The 22,542-nt window shown below is 38.2% G+C and overlaps 1 protein-coding gene across 7 annotated transcripts in view; it reads right to left on the bottom strand.

The window, feature by feature from the left end:
• Nucleotides 1–22,542, bottom strand: part of apaf1 (apoptotic peptidase activating factor 1) — a 185,178-nt gene that overhangs the window by 67,618 nt on the left and 95,018 nt on the right. For 3 of the 7 annotated variants that reach the window (XM_043713625.1, XM_043713622.1, XM_043713624.1), the window contains exons 21-23: nucleotides 19,835–19,960; nucleotides 11,213–11,320; nucleotides 6,199–6,324 (exon numbers count right to left, since the gene is read on the bottom strand). In XM_043713625.1, coding sequence (XP_043569560.1) covers nucleotides 6,199–6,324; nucleotides 11,213–11,320; nucleotides 19,835–19,960 — 360 coding nt within the window. Of the gene's footprint in view, nucleotides 1–4,715; nucleotides 4,829–6,198; nucleotides 6,325–11,212; nucleotides 11,321–19,213; nucleotides 19,733–19,834; nucleotides 19,961–22,542 lie in introns of those variants that run through there. The other 4 variants (XR_006315078.1, XR_006315080.1, XR_006315079.1 and 1 more) reach the window with 4 other exon arrangements.

The raw sequence follows: 22,542 nt of genomic DNA, 5'->3' as shown, positions 1-22,542 counted from the left end.
GTCTTTCAGGGTAGGGGGATCCAAAACTAGAGGGCACAGGTTTAAGTGAGAAGGAAAAGATTTAAATGGGACCTAAGGGGCAATGTTTTAATGCAGATGATGGTGCATGTATATATAGAATGAACTGCCAGAGATAATGGTGGAGGCTGTACAATAACAACATTTAAAAGCAGCTGGATGAATATATGAATAGGAAGCATTTGGATATGGGCTAAATGCTGGAAAACAGGACTAGATTATTTTTGGATATCTGGTCAGCATGGGTCTGTTTCCGTGCTGTACATCTCTATGACTCAGCATATATTACTATGATATTGGTAAAATAGGGACTGTCAATTTTCTGCTTCAATCATCTGAATTCTGTACTTGGGACCTTTTTTGACTAAAATGGCTTTCAAAACAAAAAGGGAAAAAGAATGACTTAAGATGGCCACAGGAATCAGCTGACCATAGATTCAGCCACCTTATGATAACCATCAATATACCAGAACAAATATGAGCCAAAAATAACATCTTTATTAAAGGGTATTAAAACTCACATCGCAACACAAGAATGATAAGAATGACCTCAGCAACTTTGTGAATAGGAATCACTTAACTGCCTTCCCAGCCTTTCCTTCCATTCGTAACACCCATGATTTTCTTTCCTGTCTGTGTCCATAAGGAGTAGTTTTTAAGAGGATTACAGCTTTAATTAATAGATGATAAAATAATGGTTTATCACTCTTTACATCACTCCTTACCTGTAGCACAAGTCTAATTACTTAACAAAATGACCATTTATTACAAGTACAGAAACCTAGTTGTGATTTCTGTCAACCTGTTTCTAAATGACAGGTAATTTGGAGAATCTTTTGTACTTTTTAAAAAAAAGTTTAAACGTTTCTGACAACTCTATTTCCAGCGCACTAGCCCAGTGAGACACGCTGTATTGGAGATAATAGGTAGCCATCTACAACTTATCCAGCTTGGAAAACAATAAAGCCAGATAAAGGAATACACAAATAAACAGTATATCAGGAACATGCTTTGGCAGAGCAGTAGAAAAAGAGTTTTGTAACAGCAGAATTGGAAGACTCTATCCTTGCTTTCTCTCAATGAGAGATCAAATTTGAGGAACATCCATTTACCAAGAACTTGAGACCATCTGCAATATTCACTAATGATGTCGAGGATACAAAGCATTAATTAAACAATTGTGGTCTCAGGTTAAAGTTCTCAAGGTAAAAGATCTCATGCACTCTTATTTGAAAGACTAGACAGAAGAAAAGTAAACCAAGAATTCAAAGTTTGCTGGATATCTCAAATAATTCAAACACATCAAACAAGTCAAGAGATCAAAGTTATAGCCAGAAAGTAATCAATCATTTTATACACATTGGGGAAAAAAATTCAACACTAAATCAGATTAAAACAGTAATTTAACAGTTTTAAATTAAACTTGTAAATGAAAGAAACTGTGACCATACAATAAGTAGTAACAGTTAGCAGCAACTTCTGAATACAATTTCTATTGGGAAAAACACTATGTAATATTCTTAATTTGCTGTTCTGAAACTTGAGGTATGGAATCAGAATAGAATTTTTAACTCGTCAACCAGTAATTATGTTGTAAATAGGGATTCAATTTTAGAAAGGAAATCACATATGTTTACAAGCATGCTTACACCAAGCCCACAATGTTAGATGGTGTTGCACTTAAAAGATTGAGCGTTAGAGATAAAGTCACAACACACAGCTGTAAGTCCTTGATTAGCATAATTTAAGAGCAACTGTTGAATTATTGAACAACTGATAAATTTATCTTTTGAAGTGGAGGAGGATGGCACAATTTTCCTTCCTGGGATGAAGATATTGCCTACCTTTGCTTGTGGGAACATTCCCCACCCCAAAAAATTGTCTTCTAGCATACACTATTTGTGAACATAGGGGGGAATGTTAGTAACTTTGCAGTTGACACCAAAATTGGAGGTGTAGTGGACAGCGAAGGTTACCTTCGAATACAATGGGGATCTTGATCAGATAGGCCAATGGGCTGAGGAGTGGCAGATGGAGTTTAATTTAGGTATATGTGAGGTGCTGCATTTTGAAAAAGCAAATCAGAGCAGGACTTATACATTTAATGGTAAAGTCCTGGGGAATGTTACTGAATAAAGAGACCTTGCAGTGCAGGTTCATAGTTCCTTGAAGATAGAGTCACAGGGAGATAGGATAATGAAGAAGGCATTTGGTATGCTTTCCTTTATTGGTCAGAGCATTGAGTATAGGAGCTGGGAGGTTATGTTGCGGCTGTACTGGACTTTGGTTAGGCCACTTTTGAAATATTATGTGCTATTCTGGTCTCCTTCCTATCAGAAGGATGTTGTGAAATTTGAAAGGGTTCAGAGAAGATTTACAAGGATGTTGCCAGGGTTGGAGGATTTGAGTTACAGGGAGAGACTGAATAGGCTGGGGCTGTTTTCTCAGAGCTGAGGGGTGACCTTATAGATGTTTATAAAATCATGAGGGGCATGGACAGGATAAATGGACAAAGTCTTTTCCCTGGGGTAGGGGATGGGGGAGTCCAGAACTAGAGGGCACAGGTTTAAATTAAGAGGGGAAAGGTATAAAAGGGACCTAAAGGGCAACTTTTTCACGCAGAGGGTGGTACATGTATGGAATGAGCTGCCAGAGGAAGTGGTGGAGGTGAGTACAATTACAGCATTTAAAAGGCATATGCTTGGGTATATGAATAGGAAGGGTTTAGACAGAAATGGGCCAAGTACTAGCAAATGGGACTAGGTTAACTTAGGATATTTGGTTGGGACGAATGAGTTGGGCCGAAGAGTCTGTTTCCATCTGTACATCTGTATGACTCTTAACAAAGAGAAATACCCAAATGTGGGTTATCAATGATCTGAATCTAGTTGACGTATAATGGTTCAAGGGTCTGGGCTGATATACAGTGTAAGAGAATTTGAATTGAATACTGAACATTCTATTGAGTTACAGCAAGCCTGTATATATTCAATGTTTCAAAACAGTGCTCGTACAGAGAAATAAATGTAACACCTCGCATTCTCCTTAGAAATATGCGACTTTCATCAAATCTTTGATTAGGTTTCTCTCTCGAAGTAGAGTTGGAAAATTCAAGATCTTTTTAGGGCTCCAACAGACTGTCTATATTATTCATTATATTCTGATATGCCATAAAACAAAACACTACATGCCAACGTGCTTACTGCCTGTGGCCCTTTGTCCAACTTGCAACCACTGTGTTTTAGTAGAATAGGTAGGAATTACATGTCCTACACAACTATATCAGTTTGATAAATTCATGCACTGATAATTTGTTCTTTCCCTGGATAATTACATGTAAATATTGCATCCTAGCTACAATCAATATTTTCTTCACAGGTTAAAAAGAAAGCCTATATATATGATGATGAATAATGTATCTTACAAAAGTGGAGAGGCAGCTGACCTTTTGCAGACATTTTACTGAAGATGCACCACTTTCTGAACTTAGGGAAGGGTGAATCCTTAACATACCACGGTGGCATCATTAAGAACCCAAATATCTGTTTTTATGTTCACCAAGTTGATCAGTATTGGAGATCTTGAGTTCAGCACTATGAAAGAAATGCCCATTTTTTTAATGCCCCATTTTCTGAATTGCAAGAATCTAAAATAGAAATGTTTACGCACTCAAATGGTTCAATGATCGAATATATGGATATTTTATGGAGCTGGCATCAACAATTCTGCCTTATTAAATATTTATATGCTGCAAAAATTGAAAGTTGATATGTGATTTCCCAATATTTCTGGCAATGGAATTTCTAACATACAGTTAGAAACCTGCTCTTAACAAAGAGCTAAATCAAGTCCTTATGTGGGACCATTTTCTACTGTTCAAGACGACAATGAATTATATTTTATGGATGGGCCATGAACTCAATTTTGTATTGATTTTTTTTACATGTAAAAAGCAATCTTTCCATTTGGCTGCTGTCTTTCTTATCACATATTCTTCCAGTTAGAACACAATTGAAGCTTCAAATTTCTGCACAATGATCAATGACACACACTGACAAGCAACATGGTATTCAGATGCTCAATTTGTCAACTCATCACACAGTTAAGGGAAGTTGATGCGACTACCATATAACTGAAATTTAAGTGCATAACCTGGCATTCAGGAGGCAAACTTTCCGTTGTTTACATTTGACCACTGGATTGACCTGATTGTGAAATATATTTTTCCACATCTTTGCATTAAGTGCACTGTAACCTCTCCAATTAGAATGCTTGGGACCAATTAATTTCTGGATTTTGAACAAAGTTAAAATGTTTAATCACAGTTATGTAAACTGAAAATACTGCAGATATAAAGAGTTACCCGAAGCATAAAACAGATTAATTAATATAAAGGAGTTTTCAAATAAACTTTCACTGATGCAAATCTCATACTTTCCAAGTTTCTGCTCCAAATGTACAGAACCAAAATAATGTAATCATTTGCTTGGATCTACTCAAAAAACACTGAACAATCAGTGCTTTTGAACAATAGATTTCTGGACTGGAAAAGTACAGTATTATAATAGTAAGAAGTGTAGAGGAACAGAAGAGTACCACATGCAACACAGGTAGATAATGCGTTAAGAAATCATCCTTTATTAGCTAAGGTAGAGAATATAACAGCATGAACATTAAGATAGAATTGCATAAAATACCCATTATGGAGCAGCTGGAATACGAGGCAGAACACAGAAGAGACATAAGAGGATGTTGGCAAAATTGGAGAACTTTAGCCAGGAGGCATGACTTGTTAGGCCAGGGTTGTTTCCTGTGGAACCAAGGAAGATTAGGTGAGGTTTAACTGATGTGTATAAAATTCTGAGGGGTCTAGGTAGATTGGACCGAAAGGACCTTTACCTTTAGTAGAGATGTCAATAATAACAGAATATAGACTTTAAGTGGAAAAGTCTTTGAGTTGAGGGGAAATGTCTCTACTCAGAGGGTAGTGAGACCAGGAACACTGCTTGAAACATCAGTACAGGCAGAAACTCTCATCTCATTTTTAAAAAATTCTTGGATATGTAATTGAAATGGCATAACCTATAGGGTTATGGACCAAAAGCTAGAAAGTGGGATTACGTCGGATTGCTATTTTTGGGCTGGTACAGGTGCAATAATTCAAATGATCGCCTCTCACTCTGTTAATTTTCTACGTTCCTAAAAACAAATGCATTACTTCTCAGTCAAGTGCTTGATCCATATTAATTTTTCTATAAATATAACACTTGCTCTATTTGGACATCACCATGGTGATACAATGTCATATCTGAATCTCCCCATTTCTAATTCTCCATGGAACTTAAAATCCAATGTTGTTATCTGTCTAACTTAGAGTCTCTAAAGCACTCAGGAAAATAATGTCAATTCCTCCTGTGGGCAAAGACACAGAAGACACAGGTGCTTAAGTAGTGGTTAACAATGAAGTTTTGCAGCAGTGTTAGTTAAATGATGCATGGTAAAAGCTATGTTTATACAAATCAAAAATTAATTCATAAGTAAACTTTGCTTATTATCTATACAGTACTTTAAAATATGGAACCAAAGTTTATATCATCCTTAACTTTCCACAAAACGCAGGGAATCTATACAGACATTTGTCTGATACAACGTGTTTAGTTCTTGTTCTCCAAAGATTTCAGACAGCAGGCCTGCAGAGGATTTTGAAGAAGCAAGTCAATTGACAACTGTAAAGAGTTCCTCACAATCAACTGGGATGACTTTTGCATGCATCGTGTTAATTAAAACCAAAATTCTTGTTCAATATTTTCCCAAAGTACAGATGAGAAAGATTATTTAGCTTGTCTAACTCATCTTATGAATTCCCCACCACAGCGTTGAATAGTCTGCTGAAAAATTTCCAAGTTTTTAACTCTGTTACAGTTCCCAAAAATCTATTCTGAGTATGTGTGAAGAAGAGCATGCTGACATCAGATCTCAGCTTACTTTTCAAAAATGTTGAGCAAAACAACATTAAGGTTTCCACAGTAAAAGTAAGGTGGTTATACCATAAGGGTAAACATAATTTTGTTTTCTATTTAAAGTGATTCCAAAAGGTTCAAATGAGACAGAAATGTCAAAATAGGATTATGTTTACAGAATAACTTATATTTAAAATTTTTAGAATAAAGCATTTCTTACCCTTATTGTGCAGTCATCCGAACAGGAAATCAGCATCATACCTTCAGATGTAAACTGACATTGTTGGACACATGCCATGTGACCTGTTAATGTTTTGTGAAGTTTACCACTAGGAAGCTCCAGAACCTTAGAAGAAAAAAATAACCAATTATCACAACAGAAGAAAGAGAGACAAGAAGAGAGGAATGGAATAAAGGTGCTTAAGTAGTGGTTAACAATGAAGTTTTGCAGCAGTGTTAGTTAAATGATGCATGGTAAAAGCTATGTTTATACAAATCAAAAATTAATTCATAAGTAAACTTTGCTTATTACAATTAAGAAAGGCTAAGCGTTGCTGAGAGCCTGTCTGCTTTCTATTTTAATTTTCCAATTGTCTGCTCTGACTGTTTTTATCAAAGCTCCTTAAATACAAAGTTTAAAAAATATGAAAAAAGGTACACGTTTTTCATAGTTACTAGCTTTTACGTTGGAGGTTGCAATTTACATTTCAATCCACAGTTTTCAGTTGATACCATTTTGAAACAAATTTTCAATTTCTAAATGCTGACATATCAACTTACTTGCAAATATTACAGCTAGTGTAACTACAGTATGAACAATTTTACTAATCATTCTCTTGCTAATGTCAACAATACCTTGCCATCTCCTGTAGCCACAATATCACTAAGATTGATATGACTAATTCCAGGCAAAGTCCCCTTTCCTGAACTGAAAACAAAAAAAATGCTGCAAATCACAGCGGGCCAGCCGGCATCCATACAGAGAGAGACAGATTGAGTCTAGATGACTCTTCATCAGAGCAGACTTCATCAGCCTTATGAAGAGTCATCTAGACTTGAAATGTTAGCATTCTCTACATGGATGCTGCCTGACCCACTGTGCTTTCCAGCATTTTTTGTTTTCAGTTCAGATTCCAGTATCTGCAGTAACTTGCTCCTAAACTCCCCTTTCCTTTGGTTTCCACATCTTTTCTGGTTACAATTCCTGTCACAAAGTTCAGTTAATCTACTCCTTGGCTGGTTGGATGATCTGCTAAAATTCTTGCATTCTACGCAGCACCATGTGAACGCAGTTCTATGAACTCAATGTCCAAAACAAAAAGTCAAAATTCAAAACCCTTGTCTCCTACCATTTGGGAAATCTTCTTTATTCATTTTATTACAACCCAAATCCTCAATTTCTCTCGTTCTAAATTGCTATGTATTGCCCAAATCCCTTCAAACTTCATTTGTGAGTTATTTCTTAAACAGGTAAAATTTATACATGTTATTATTATAAACTCAGAACAGTTTCAAAACATACTATTTAAAAAGTCATTATGATATCAGAGATAAATTAATTGGACAATGAAAACTAGTTTGTGAGAATAATTCCTTTCCAGACATTGAATCATCCCGGTCCAGCAATAAAATCCTCACCATGCCCAACCAGTTTGTGGCACCAGCATGTTTCTCATTTCATCAGGCTCTTTTCAAACATTGAGTCCATAATCCTGCTATTTCTTAATTAAAGTCCTCATTATTTAGAATCATCAAAGCCCTCATTACTCCATGGCAGATGGTGGGATATGATTTCAAAGGAAATATGGAATTAAAAACCCAGTGATGACCATGAAACCATTGATGATCGTTGTAAAAATTCATCTAGTTCACTAATATCCTTCAGGCAAGGAAAACTGCCATTGTTATCTAGTCTGACCTACATGTCACTCCAGACCCATAGCAATGTTACTGATTCTTAAATGACCTCAGTAATGTACACACAATGTCTCAGCCAACACCATCTTCAATCCTGGATATGTCCTGTCCATGTGATGTACTGGGCATATCAGTACCCATCAGTGGCACAGTTTTATTCAGTCAGGAGGGAGCTGGCCTGGGAGACCTCAATATCGACTCTATTCCCCAAGAAGTCTCATGATTATCAAGTCAAACATGGCAAGGAAAGCTGTTGTTGATTACACCCCCACCCAGCCTTCTACTCAGGTGATGACTCCTTACCCCTCCATGTTGAGGATGGCTGAGGCACAGAATGTACTCTGGGGTGGGCGATTTCACTGTCCATCACCAAGAAGTTCTCAGTAGCACCACTACTGATTGAGCTAGTCAAGTCTTAATGGACATTGCTGCTAGACTGGGTTTGGGGCAGGTGAGGGAACAACAAGGGGGAAAAACATACTTGACTTCATCTTCACCAATCTGTCTGTTGCACATCTGTATCCATGACAGTATCGGTAAGACCGATCGCCGGACAGTCCTTTTGGAAATACTTTCCATGCGTGTGTGGTACTAACACCGTGTTACATGGAATAACTTCAAACAGATCTAGACTGAGCTTCCACGAAGTACAATAGGCCATCAGTAGCAGCAGAACTGCACTCTCTACACAAGCTATAACCTCATGACCCAGTATATTCCCCACTCTATCATTACCATCAAGCCAGGGGAACAATCTTGATTTAATGAAGAGTGCAGGAGGGCTTGCCAGAATCAGAAACAAGCGTGCAAAAAATGAGACGTCAATCTGGTGAAGCTACAAAATCAAACTACAACATAAGCATCAATAGATCATTAGAGGTACATCACATGGATCAGATCTAAGCTCTGCGGTCCTGCCACACCCAGTTATGATTGGTGGTGGACAGTTAAACTACTCACTGGAGGAGGCAGCTCCACAAATATAACTATCCTCAATGATGGGGGAGCCCAGCACATCAATGCAAAAGATAAGGTTGAAGCATTTGCAACAATCTTCAGTCAGAAGCGTCTAGTGGATGATCCATCTCTGCCTCCTCCAGAGGACCTCAGTATCATAGATGCCAGTTTTCAGCCAATTTGGTTCACTCCAAATGTTATCAAGAAACAGTTTGAGGCACTGGATACAGCAAAAACTACAGGCCCTGACAGCATTGCAACAGTACCAAAGAATTGTGCTCCAGAACTTTCTGCGCCCATAGCCAAGCTGTTCCAGTACAGCTAGAACAATGGTATCTACAGGTACACAATCCTATATCCAAAACCCTCAAGACCAGCTGGTTAACAGAATTTGGAATTTTTTGGATTTTGGAACAAGTGATAGTTTAACGGTGAAATTTTAAAAAAAACCTTAGTGAACAGCAGCCGCACGTGTGAGTACTACAAGCCCTGAGACAGAATTGACGCCTGCCATTGCAGGGCCATGCCCCCATGTCACATCTGAGTGACCTGGGTCGAGTGGGTGCGGAGTTGGGTTAACTGTTTGCTTGCCAAATTACCTTGTTATGGAGCTTTTCAGATAAAGGATTGTGTACCTGTACTCAACAATGTGAACAAATTGCCCAGCTACATCCAGTACAGTAAGCAGGAGAAATCCAACCCAGTCAATTACTGCCCTAATCGTTCCTTACAATTTAACTTGTGGAACCCCAGTATTATTCTGATACAGCAACTCTGCACTCTGCTCAAGCCAATATTGTCTTCTTAATTTATAGAACTCAGAATACACTACTACAGATGTGCTATAACCAGGGCTTTGTATAGTTGAAGTATGACTTCTAATCTCATTTCTTCTACTTAAAGGTTGATGCCTGTTCCTTTAATCCTCTATAGGTTACACCAGATGACTTCCTACATTACAACTTTATGCAAATTGAACTTGCTGCTGTTAAAGATGTACACATATCAAAGTAATAAAAGAATGAGAAAACTGATTGCAACCCTGCTTACAGCTAAAAACAAACTGCTGTTAGAGCACTGAAATGAATCATGTACAGAAAATGTTAACCAGTAACATTTCTTTTACCATTGCATGCAGTCAAAGTTCAAAGACTAGTCAAATCTGACAAAGTATCTTTACATTAGTCTGACAGAATTATCTGAAAAGATGCAGAAAAAAAATACACTGATCATTGAAGATAAGACCAAACATGACATGTAGTGTCTGTCTTTAAATTTATCTTTATGCAATACAAAGTAGTCATTATCTGACTTCATAATTTGCAAAGTTACATTAATTATTTTCAGGCGGTTTGGCAGAAAGTAAAATAAAATCCTTGTGAAGAAGGATATAGTTACAAAGCAACAAAGACACCTTTAGAAAATGAGGCATTCTAGGACTGTCTTTAATTAGGAGGAAAATTGGATCTCATCAAATCACATTAAGCAATAAAGTGCACTTTATGTTTGTCCGTTTGAGAGATGTTGGTGTTAGCACAAACATCCATTGTAAACAAATGAATAACAAAATAAATTGATTTCCTTGCCAATAAATTCATTAAACACTAATGCCAGTTACAATACAAAAAGCTTTGCTGATGTTATGGCTAGTTTTTGAATTCGGAAAGCTCAAAATTTGCATTGTTAATATAAGATTTATTCTTCATGCAGCTAATTACTAGAAACCATACCTCAATACTACTAACTACCTAAATACTCATATCAGTTTTCATTATTCTATTTACCACTAATTTTTTTGGAGTAAATCTTTTACAGATGATCACCTGTTCTGGTAACTGAAGCCAAGAACAAATGACAGATGCTTTCATAGACTCATGTTGAATCTTAGTGCATTATATAAGAACTAAACAAAATCAACATTTTGCCCAACAACAGATCTACAAATTCAATAAGAACTTCCTTCAAAGAAAAGCATCTGGCACTCATTTGTAGCTCCCAGCACTCCAAAGCAAAACAATGCATGCTGTAGAACAGTCTTCATTACAGCATGTTTCCACTTCAATTACCTGAAAACACCCAAATTTTATACAAGCATTTCAGAAACATATAGGTGGGAACTTGTATGTCAAATTTACCAGTTTGTTATTCATTATTTGTTAAAAAATACCCATCCTTATTCACATCAGGAGTAAGCCCAGTAAACAGTATAAATTCTACACAGTAGCTTCATTTAGATGCAAGAATTTAAAATAATTTGTATTTATCCCAAATCATTGAGGTGTAATTCTCAGCAACACAAACTCGGTATGGATGGGGTAGCTTTAGTCTAGATGTAATATATGCTTAAATTCGTCTTGCACCTTTAGTGTGCCATTTTCTAGCCCTACTGCTACCAACAGGCTCTGCTGGAAGTGCTGTCTCTTCCACCCAATGCTCTGCAGGATGAACTTGGCCGACTTCATGCCTCCCTACAATTACAATGTATAAAAAAAAAGTAAAACAGTTAACATAAAATTCAATATTAAGCATTAAATGTGTATACAAACATACACACACAGCTTAGCTATTGGAAATTGTTGCATTCAGATTTTTACTCAATATCAGTGCTATTTTGATCAGACTAGTTTTATACTAGACATTAATTTTGAAAAGCAAAAACAAGCTTTTTTATGTGGTAGTAATTTATTTTGCCATGTTTCTGATGCCTTTCTGCTTGCTGAGATGTTTCTGCTCTTTGTAGCAAGTTGTACATCCTGAACACACTCCAATCTATGCACACTCACTCACCATTTTCCCATCAATACAAAAATTTAATAACAAAAATTTCATTAAATCAACAATATTTTTCATACAGTTATTAAATTTATTAATGAAGATTTTTAAATGATTTTTGCTCAACAACTCAACAGTTCAGCACTGTTCAGGATAATATATCATTCATTTGAAACAAATGATGGAACAAGTAATGGAAACAAAAAAGTACAATACTGGAAACATGGTACTTTTTAAAATAGTAGCTTAATTTTCAACGAGCTCTATAAAAGTAGCATTATAACTTCATATAGACTTTGAAGCCATGAATGCACTTCAGACAAATATGCTGATACTCTTCAACAGATAATGGAGAATTCATGGTGTTGGGGTTTCTCAACAGAGAAAACTGCAACTTTAATGAAGGAAAACGCTCAAAATGTAAGTTACAATGAGTTCACAAATACAAAAAAAAAGCTGCATTTTGATTGGATTTATTATTTGGTTTGATTTATTATTGTCACAAGTATCTAGGTACTTGCTAGGTATTTGCTTGCAGTACAGGTAAATCATACCATACAAAGTGCATTAAGTGTAATAGAACACAGTGAGGAATACAGTGTTACAGATGCAGAGAAGGTGCACAAGGAGTGAGGTCAACATTAAATGTGAAGTTAGAGGAGGTCCATTCAGATCATGACTTACATTGGATTTAGTTTATAACACATATACATTCTTTTTACTTTGTGGAATTATTGTGGTAAACCTAGCAGTAACAAATGTGGGAGAGAAACAACATGTGACTGGGGGAGTATTGAGCAGGGTAAGTAAGTGTTGGTAGCAAGAAAGTCATTGGGAGAGAAGGTCAGGGTCTGGAAGACAAGGCCAGAGCAGGTGGCTGAAAACAGGGACTAGTCGGCAATTTGTTGATGTTTCGAAGAAGCTAGGGAGTGTGAACACCCTTTTTGTCAAAGCAGCAGCCTGTTGGTCAGGTCCCAGATGCACGTGCGGGCGGTGGGGATGGGGGGTAGTGCAGGAGTGCAGCAAAGGGCTGAGAGGAGGGCGCCTGTGAAGAGATCACAATTTCAAACTTGTTATAAAGGATCACTCAGCAATTAAGGAGCTAGGAAGGCTAGAAATCATTCAAGCAATCTCTAGTTTAAAGTTGTATACATTCAGGATATATATGAGGAAAAATGGAGTTGATGCAATTGTAATTATTAAAGTTTTAATTATTAAACTGAAATCTGAGATTAAGGTCTGAAAATGCAGCTAAAAAGGGTCATAGCTAGAATATTTTAACCAGGCAGTTATGTATATATGTGAGGGAAAAACATGAGCTGAAGGTGTGTTTGGTGTGATGGCTGTTTGTGTGCTGAACTATCAGTTATTTCAGAAAAAATATTCTTTGTTCCTAACTTATGCACGTTGCCTTGTGCCAATTTAAATATTGCGGTGTTGAGGAAATTAATGCTTTCCTGTGTCTTCTGGATTTAGGTTTAATAGAGGGTTGTTAACTATTGAGAGTATTGATGAGTGTTTCTAATTCTATAAGATCAAATACCTTATGCGTCAACACAAACCCAGAGTAATTATCACAAACCAAAAAAGAGAAAATGCTGGAAAATCTCAGCAAGTCTGGCAGCATCTGTAAGGAGAGAAAAGAGCTGACATTTCGAGTCTAACTGTGTTTGTCAAAGGGACCTGCTTTGACAAAGGGTCAGTTAGACTCGAAACGCCAGCTCCTTTCTCTCCTTACAGATGCTGCCAGACTTGCTGAGATTTTACAGCATTTTCTCTTTTTTGGTTTCAGATTCTAGCAACCGCAGTAATTTGCTTTTACCCAGAGTAATTATACTAGGGACAACATCACCTAATAAAGAACAAAGAACAGCAGAGCAAAGGATCAGGCTTTTGGATCACCAAGCCTGCACAGATACATGACACCTTTCTAAATTAGAAACCTTTTGCCTCCTCACAGTCCATTCCCTCTATTCCCTGCTTATTCGTGTATCTGTCAAGACGCCGCTTAAGCGTTACTACCGTATACGTTTTTACCACCTCCTCTGGCAGTGCAATCCAGGCACTTACCACACTCTGAATAAAAAGCCTCCTTTAAACTTACTCACTTTTACCTTCAACCTATGTCCCCTATGACTGACATTTATACCATGAAAAATTCTGACTATCAATTCTGTCCATGCTTCTCATGATTTTGTAAACCTCATCAGGCTGCTCCTCAGCCTCTGACGTTCAAATAAAAACAAATCAAGTTTATCCAATTTCTTTAATATCTTCCAAACCAGGCAACATTTTCGGAATCCTATCCAAAGCCTCCACATCCTTCTGGTAGTGTGACAACCAGAATTGCACACAATATTCCTTAATAAAAGTTCTATACAGTTGCAATAGGACTTGTCAATTTTTAAAATCTATGCACGGACCAAAGCAGCCAAGCTTGCCATATGCCTTCTTGACCACCTTATTCACTCGTATTGCCACTTACAGGGAACTGTAGTCCTGTACACCTAGGTCCTTCTGTATGTTCATGCTTCTGAGGGCTCTGCCATTTACTGGTTACTTCCCACCTGCGACAGTCCTTCCAAAATGCGCCATCTCACATTTGTCTGGATTAAATTTCATCTGCCCAAGTCTCCAGCCTATCTGTATCCTTCTGCATCCTCTAGCAATCCTTGTCACTACCTGTAGCTCCCCTTTGTGTTGTTTGCAAACATACTAATCAGACCACTTACATTCTCCTCTAAATCAGGGTTCCTGCACTGATCCCTGGGGAACACCCCTGGTCACAGATCTCTAGTCAGAAAAACACCCCTCCACTGCTACCCTTGGTCATCTATGACTCTGCCAGTTTTGTATCTATCTTACCAGCTCACTGTAGATCCCATGTTCCTTCACTTTCAGTATCAGCCTGCCATAAGGGACCTTGTCAAAGACTTTGCTAAAGTCTATGTAGACAACATCCACCACATTGCCCTCAGTAATTACCTTTGTCACTTCCTCAAAAAACTCAATCAATAATTTTTCCTGCACAAAGCCATGCTGCCTATTGCTAACAAGTCCATATGTTTCCAAATGTGAATAGATCCTGTCCCTAAGAGTCTTCCCTAATAATTTCCATACCCCTGGTGTAAAACTCACCAGCCTGTAATTTCTTGGATTATTCTTGTTGCCCTTCTTAAACAAAGGAACAACAGTCTACAGTCGTCTAGGATCTGGTCTGTGACTAAACAAGATACAAAGATTTTGTACAAGGCCCTAGTAATTTCCTCCTTCACCTCCCTCAGTATTCTGAGATAGATCTCATCAAGTCCTGGGGACATGTTTACTTCAATACTTTTAAAAACACCCAACCTTATATTTTAAATCAACATGCACCAGAATATCAACATGCCCCTGTCTAGACTCACCAGCTCCCATGCCATTCTCCTTTGTGAATACCAACGCAAAATATTTGTTAAGTGCGTCCTTCAGCTCCAAGCACAAATATCCTCCTTAGTCCTTGAGTGGACCTACCTTTTCCCTAGATGCCTTCTTGATCCAAATATATATGTATGAAAAGTTTTGGGATTGGCCAATCTTGCTGGCCAAGGACATTTCATGGCCTCCTTTAGCCCTGCTAAGTTTAAGTTCTTTCCTGCTTTATTTATTGTGGGTTCTGTCTTCAGTTTCCTAAGCATTATGTATGCTTCCTTTTACAAGAACTGCAGTTGCTGGAATCCAAAGTAGACAGGCAGGAGGCTGGAAGAACACAGCAAGCCAGGCAGTATCAGGAGGTGGAGAAGTCGAAGTTTTGGGTGTAACCCTTTTTTAGGTTTGGGGGTGGGTTTGGAGGGGACTTCAGATAAAGAGGGTGGCGAGGGCAGGATGGTGAAGTGGGGATAAGGGAAGACAGGTAGAGAGTACGACCTGACTGGTCAATGGGAGCAGTGTGGCAGAGGCGGAGGAATTGGGAGAATGGGATGAAGTTGCTGCAAGATACTGGGTTGGAGGAGGTGTAGTCCAGGTAATTAAGGGAGTCTATGGATTTGTAGTAAACGTCCATCTGGAGACTCCCTTTCCGACATGATCATCCTCAGCCTCCTCCATTGCCATAACGAACCACACCGCAAATTGGAGGAATATCTTAACTTCCGCCACGGCAGCTTACAGGCCGGAGGACACAAGATTGAGTTCTCCAATTTCAAATAACCTTCTTTCTCATCCCCCTACACCCTTCCCAGCCCCTCTCCATCCCCTCCACTGCTCCCTGTCACCAACTGAATTCATTCCTCCCATTGACCAACCAGGTCATACCATCTAACTATCACCACCCTGTCCCCGCCACCCCTATATCTGCAGCTCCCCCACATCCACCCCCAGTCCTGAAAAAGGGTTACACTCAAAACGTCAACTTCTCCACCTCCTGATGCTCCCTGGCTTGCTTGTTCTTCTAGCCTCCTGCCTGTCCTTCTACTTTATGATTAAGCTCACAATTTCTCTGGTCATCTAAGGTTTTCGAATCTTGCCATCTTCAACCTTCACTTTCACAGGAACATATTGATCCTGAACTCTAATCAACTGGCATTTAAAAGATTTCCACATGACAGACGTGGATTTACCCTTGAACAGTCACGCCCAAAGGAGACATTGCGAATAAATTAAATTGTGCCTCGATTAATCCAAAGGATAACTTCCTTCCCTTTGTCACCTAACTCCTTTAAGTAAAAGGCCAACATTCTACTGAGCATTTTAATTGATTTTCAAACTTCCTTAATCATTTAAAATGAATTAAATCACCAGGACTGTTCCACTTCCAGAACATTCCCCATCTCTTCATCATGACTCAACTTATCTGTGCTGAAAGCTTTACCCATACTTTTGTCACCTTGAGATTCAACTCTCCCAGCGCCTCCTGATCAGTGTTCCACCCTCTGCAAACTCAAAACAGAAGGTGGTTATTTGGTCCATTGAACCCACTCAACTTAAAACCATGGATGATCCTCTATCTCAATGTCAAACTTCCATACTCTCCCCATAACCTTTGACGCCTTTAACCCCTAGAAATGTATCAATTTATTTCTTAAATATTTTCAGTGATTTAGCTTCCACTGTCTTTTGTTATAGAGAAGTCCACAGGTTCACCAGCTTAAATGAAGAAATTTCAACTCAGCTCAGTCTGAAATGGCCTACTGGATATCTGGAGGCTGCAAACCCTTGTTCTGCGACCTTGTCAGGCGAAATGTTATCGCTCTATCCAATCTGTTCAACCTTATCAGAATTTGATACGTTCCAATGAAATGCCCTCTTATCTTTCTAAACTCCAGCAAATACAAGCTCAGTTAACCCAATCTGGCAACACCTTAATTTTTAAATCCTCACCTAGCTTCATCCAGAAGCAACCTGTAATCTCTTCAACTGTACAATTCTCAAAGAGGGCTGCACAGCTCCAAGTTTGGTCTTATCTCTACTCTTGCCTTTCACTGATCCGCTACAAGTGGTCATGCTTCAGTTGCCTAGGACTTATATAATTCTCTCTCTGAACTTCTCTATCTTTCTTTGAGATGCTTCTTAAAACCTTATCTACCTTACTATCCTTATGTGCTTCAGGGTCAACTTTTGTTTGGTAACACAAATGTGAAATGCCCTGGCCAAATGTAACAAGATTTAACAAGTGGAGTCCTAAGCTCTTTGCTCTTCTATAATTTGCAGCTTCTCACCAATTAGAAAACACTTTTCTTTGGCCAAAAGAGGATACTTCACTTTTATTAATTGCATCTGCCATTGTTTCACTTAAGTTGTGCGTGTATCTTTTCAGATTCTTACTTTGAACTGGACTTACTCCAAACTGTTAATGTCATCTGCAATCTTGGATATCCAACCTAATATCCCTTCAGCATAATTGATAATAACAACATGAATTTGCAGATCCAGAACGGATCACTGGGAATAAGACTTGCCACATTCTGCTAATCTAAATATGTATTTGTCATCCCCGTGCTTGGTCTCCTACTTGCCAAACAATTTCTGACTCAAGTCAAGGCAACCTATAGTACCATACACTACCAATAAGTTTGTGGAATCAAATTGGACACCTTATAGTCCATACATGTAGTAGCCATAAATATTCATTTTCCAAATGATTAGTAGCCTCAAAAAATTCCCTTTGTCAGTGCGATGATGCTGCTCCTTTAACAAGGTTATGCTGTCTTGACTCTTCTTTTCTAGAGAGGTCGTAAAAGACACAGACTCAGAAAAGTCCGGGGTTGAAGGGTTTTATAGCCAGCTTGATTATAGCCAACAGATACTGCCTCAGGCAAAAGGCTTTCAAGTTTTTTAAAAAATTGTAGAATGAAAGGGGAGTGGTCAGTTCTCCAAGCTCAGCTTTTCTCTGGTTTGGTTTGGTTTTTAACAGTGTGAAAAAAATTCTGGACCCAAAGAAGCAGGTCCAGGCTGGTACTCCCTCTCTTACATCTCCCCTGTAAGACCCTGTGTTTGATTTTACATTTTGTGTGAAGAGGTGTTTAGGAGGATTGTTACAAGTAATTGGAATGGCAGCATTAAATTGGTATGATCTATTGGGTTTTCAGATAGGTTAAGTTATTCAGTATTCTGTTCTCTCTTGTTTGTGTTTCATTTTGTAATCTTGTAAATAGATTCTGTTATGTTTAAAACTAAGTGGCATCTCTCCTGGAATATCCGTGTTATACCTGCTTAAAATCACTAGCAGAAGTTAGGGTCTGGGCTACCTTGTTGAAATGTTTTGAGAGGTCTGGCCTGGTCCGTAACAGTCAGACATGACTTAGTTTTAACAAAGCCACACTGGCTCTACTTGGTTAATGCAAAAGCTCAGGCACTCAACTATGAACGAACATTCTTGGGAGTTTCCCTGCAACTCCAACACAAAAGCATTAAGCAGCCTTTCAACACATTCCCAATTATAGTCAAGTAGAAATGATCAAATCTACATTGCTCTATCCAATACAAAAGCTGCTTAAATACGAATGATTACCAAACAGGACCGACAGATTGAAAAAGAGCACATGACCAACAATGCAAAGGACTGCAATCCACATAACGTTAAATTTAGCTTAGATTCAAGATATAATATGACCAAGAATTGGATTTGACATGAAGGATTTAAATTAAGATAACTACTATTAGACATATGTTTACTTCCAAATTTGTTGCAAGCTAAATAAATCAATTCACAAGATGCAGTGACAACCTAAATTTGGTATAATTTTAAAAACTGCATATCAAGTCTTACTAAATATATCCTTAGTTGGTAAGATATTTTTTCAAACTCAATAAATGAGCTGATTAAAATTTCTGTGGAAACTCAACATGGAACCTTACAGACATAATTCTGATAGATGTTTTAAAAAAACAGCTTCAGGCAGAAATATTAAGACCACAATATCCTGGAAGATTTGCATCAATTTTAAACCAAGTAAAATTGAATCAGCCACAAACACAAGAGCTAACAAAATATCAGGTGATCAAGCAAGCTATACGATTCTTACTAATTATACAAGACTGCTATTAACTGTTTAGCACTAAACACAAGCAAACAAACTGGACACACAAAATTTGGATATGGGCTTACACACCTGCTTCTTTGATTCACAGCACACCATGGAGGGAGAGGAATGGTAGGTCAATACATTTCCCATTAGAGAAGGACAAAGTCAACCAGGGCTACTTTTTAACACATCCCAGCAGCTGGCAAAACTACAGGAGCAGATTGTCTGCCTCCCCTGTTGACTGGGAAAAGCATGTAGAAGGAGAAGACACAGAGGAAGTAAGAGGTGCGTCAAGAAAACAAAGTAAATGTAAAATACCGAAATGTGCAGCAGTATTCTTAGCAAGAGGAAAAATACATTACCACAAAGTGAAGTTAATAGCTTATTGACATATTATGAGCTTGTAACAATATTGTGAAATGAATTAACAGCATGTTCCTGCAGAAAGAAATCTGGAATAGAGGTTGAACGCCTTGTGGAGCTATGAACCCACCTAGAGTGGATACTCAACTTATAACAGGTTCCTACTGTGATGCTGAATGTCACCCTAGCCAATCATTGGCTCAGACTTAATAGCTTCATGCAGGACCATCAAGGTCAGCCAACCTTTATTTGTAAGCAAGAAAACAGACACAATGTTATAAATACATAAGTCATATTTTCCAACAGACCTGGAAAAGCCTTCAACATCAAATTAAACATTAGTACCTTTAAGATTCCATCTCCACATCCGACTGCAGCTAAATTAACCTGATGATTAAGGCAGCAACAATGAATATGCGAGTTCTGGACCTCACTCTGACACATTACATCACCAGTTTTCCCGTTTATTAGCTGTTGCAAATACAAAAAAAATTAATACCAAAATCAGTTTTCCCTCTGAAAAAGCAAAATGAAGATGACAAACAATCCCGAAGAGAGGTAGGCTTCAGTGGGGTTATCAAAGTGCCTACTCTTAGCCAGACTTTAGCAATATGAAACAGATTCCATAGACAGGTGCTTAAAATCTAGCCAATTAAACTACTGAAGTAAAAGATGGTGGTGCAGATCACTTTTTTTGTGAGATAGAAACAGCAGATGGTGGTGGTGAGGTAACATGGCTAGAAAGGAAAGGAAAGGAAATGACAAATCGTTAGGGTAGAAAAACAGGACATAGTGCATCATATTCTATGTCTAGGTTAATTTACCATACAATATCATATTGTAACTGGTTCCATAAGTTCAAAAATTGGTTCATATTAAGATATGCATCATGCCCAATTCTGTCACCAATGCCCAATTATAATTCAAAGTTTCTCTTCCGTAGACCCAATTTTATGTTAAATATATTTGAAGTATGTTCCAAGGAGTGATATGATTAGGAATAGTATGAAACTTGGGAATGGACTCCCTTTGTTCAGCAGAGAGTGCCTGGGAGGAGATGCTTTCATCATTGGGAAGAAGTTAGACTTTCCTTCCAGCAATTATTTGTGTTTTCAGATTTCCTCTACGTTGTGCCTTTAATTTTTTTGTCTGTTCCTTGGCTTGTCTCTTACAGTCTTGATTTTTTAAAAGTTTGCTGCATTCATCATCTCTTTATTACCCTTTTTGTTGCTGTATATCTCAATGACTTTATAGCTCTAATATTTTGCTTCTTTATTCTTCCTGACAAAGTACATAACCCTAATTTTTCCATATTACATCACATTCGTCAGAATTTTGCCTACTCACTTAACCTGTCTACTGTATTTACTCGAGTAATAGATTTTTTGACTACTTTTTAAGGTCAAATTTATGGAGTCGACTATTACATGGATACTACTTTTCACAGGCTGAAATTCATGCACGCCAAAAATCATAATGTATCATTAGCAGAAGCCTAACTGATCGCTGCACGAATAAAGAAAAAAAATGAATTATGGTAATTCTGAAAATCTGGAGTGGAACAAACAGCCAGCAGACTGGAAGACAGGGAGCGGACAGAACGACCAGCAGACTGGAAACTGGAGTGGGGTGTGACTAATAAACATTGATTCGTTATGTGTGAAGAATTGGGATCAATATTTACATGAGATATTTATTGGGGGGGGGGGGGGGGGGGGGGGTGCTCCAGAGAAGGTTTACAAGAATGATCCCTGGGATGAAGGGCTCATCATATGAGGTGCACTCTGGATCTGTTCTCAACAGAGCTTAGAAAGAAGAGGGAGGGATCTGATTGGAACTTACAGAATACTGACAGGCCTGGATAAAGTAGATTTGGAAAAGATGTTTCCAGAGAGAGAAAGAAGAAACTGACACTGTTTTTGCTGTTTGAATTCATGGATCGCTGGACATTGGAGTGCGTCTCAGAAAATTAACAAACAGGGAAATTCACAACTGATCTTAGAGGAACTGTTGGGTGAAGCTCACAGCACAGAAGCAGATAAGTGTTTTGTTGCTTTAAGTGTGACCTACAGAAAGTCTGCAGTAGTGAGTAAAGTGGGTTATTTCTTGATTATATATTTTTGGAGATATGTCTCGTGATTAAACTTAAAATATAAGCGATAACTATTAATTTAACCTGGGGCAGTGTTTGTAGAAGAATAAGACGGTGTTATTTTATGGGTCTGTAGATTGTGAAGAAGCACAAATGGCCTTTAGTATAGTGGAATGTGCTTCTTGTCAGATGTGGGAGTTTAAAGAGAGTTTAAGGATTACAGCGAATTATACCTGCAATAAATGCTGTTGGTTGCGAATCTTATCAGATTGAATGGATTGGTTGGAGAGACAGTTAGAAGCAATGAGGAATTTGTAACAACAACAGTATGTGATGAATGGCAGTTATAGGAATGGGGGAAAAGTCTCAGATACAGTCACATAGATGGGTTAACTTCAGGAAAGATAAGAGAGGTAGGCAGCTAGTGCAGGAGTCTGTTGTGGCTATACCCATTTCAAACAACTATGCTGTTTTGGAAACTGTGAGGGGGGGGGGATGGATTCTTAGGGGAACGCAGCATGAACAGCCAAGTTTCTGGTATTGAGACTGGCTCTAATGCAACGAGGGGTACGTCGGGTTCCAAAAGATCAATTGTGTTAGGGGATTCTCTAGTCCGAAGTATAGACAGTTGTTTCTGTGGCCAGCAGCGAAAAATCAGAATGGTGTGTTGCTTCCCTGGTGCCAGGATCAAGGATGTCTCAAAGAGGGTGCAGGATGTTCTCACGGGCCAGCAAGAGGTCATTGTCCACATTGGACATAGGAAGGGAAAAGGTCGAGAGTCTGAAAGGAGATTACAGAGTTAGGCAGGAATTTAAAAAGGAGGTCCTCGAGAGTAGTAATATCTGGATTACTCCTGGTGCTACGAGTTAGTGAGGGCAGGAATAGGAGGATAAAGCAGATGAATACATGGCTGAGGAGCTGGTGTATGGAAGAAGGATTCACATTTTTGGAGCATTGGAAT

The sequence above is a fragment of the Chiloscyllium plagiosum genome, chromosome 23 (assembly GCF_004010195.1).
Source record: "Chiloscyllium plagiosum isolate BGI_BamShark_2017 chromosome 23, ASM401019v2, whole genome shotgun sequence".
NCBI lineage: Eukaryota > Metazoa > Chordata > Chondrichthyes > Orectolobiformes > Hemiscylliidae > Chiloscyllium > Chiloscyllium plagiosum.
Note: the sequence above shows the minus strand (reverse complement) of the source record. Positions and strands in the feature narration are given on the sequence as shown.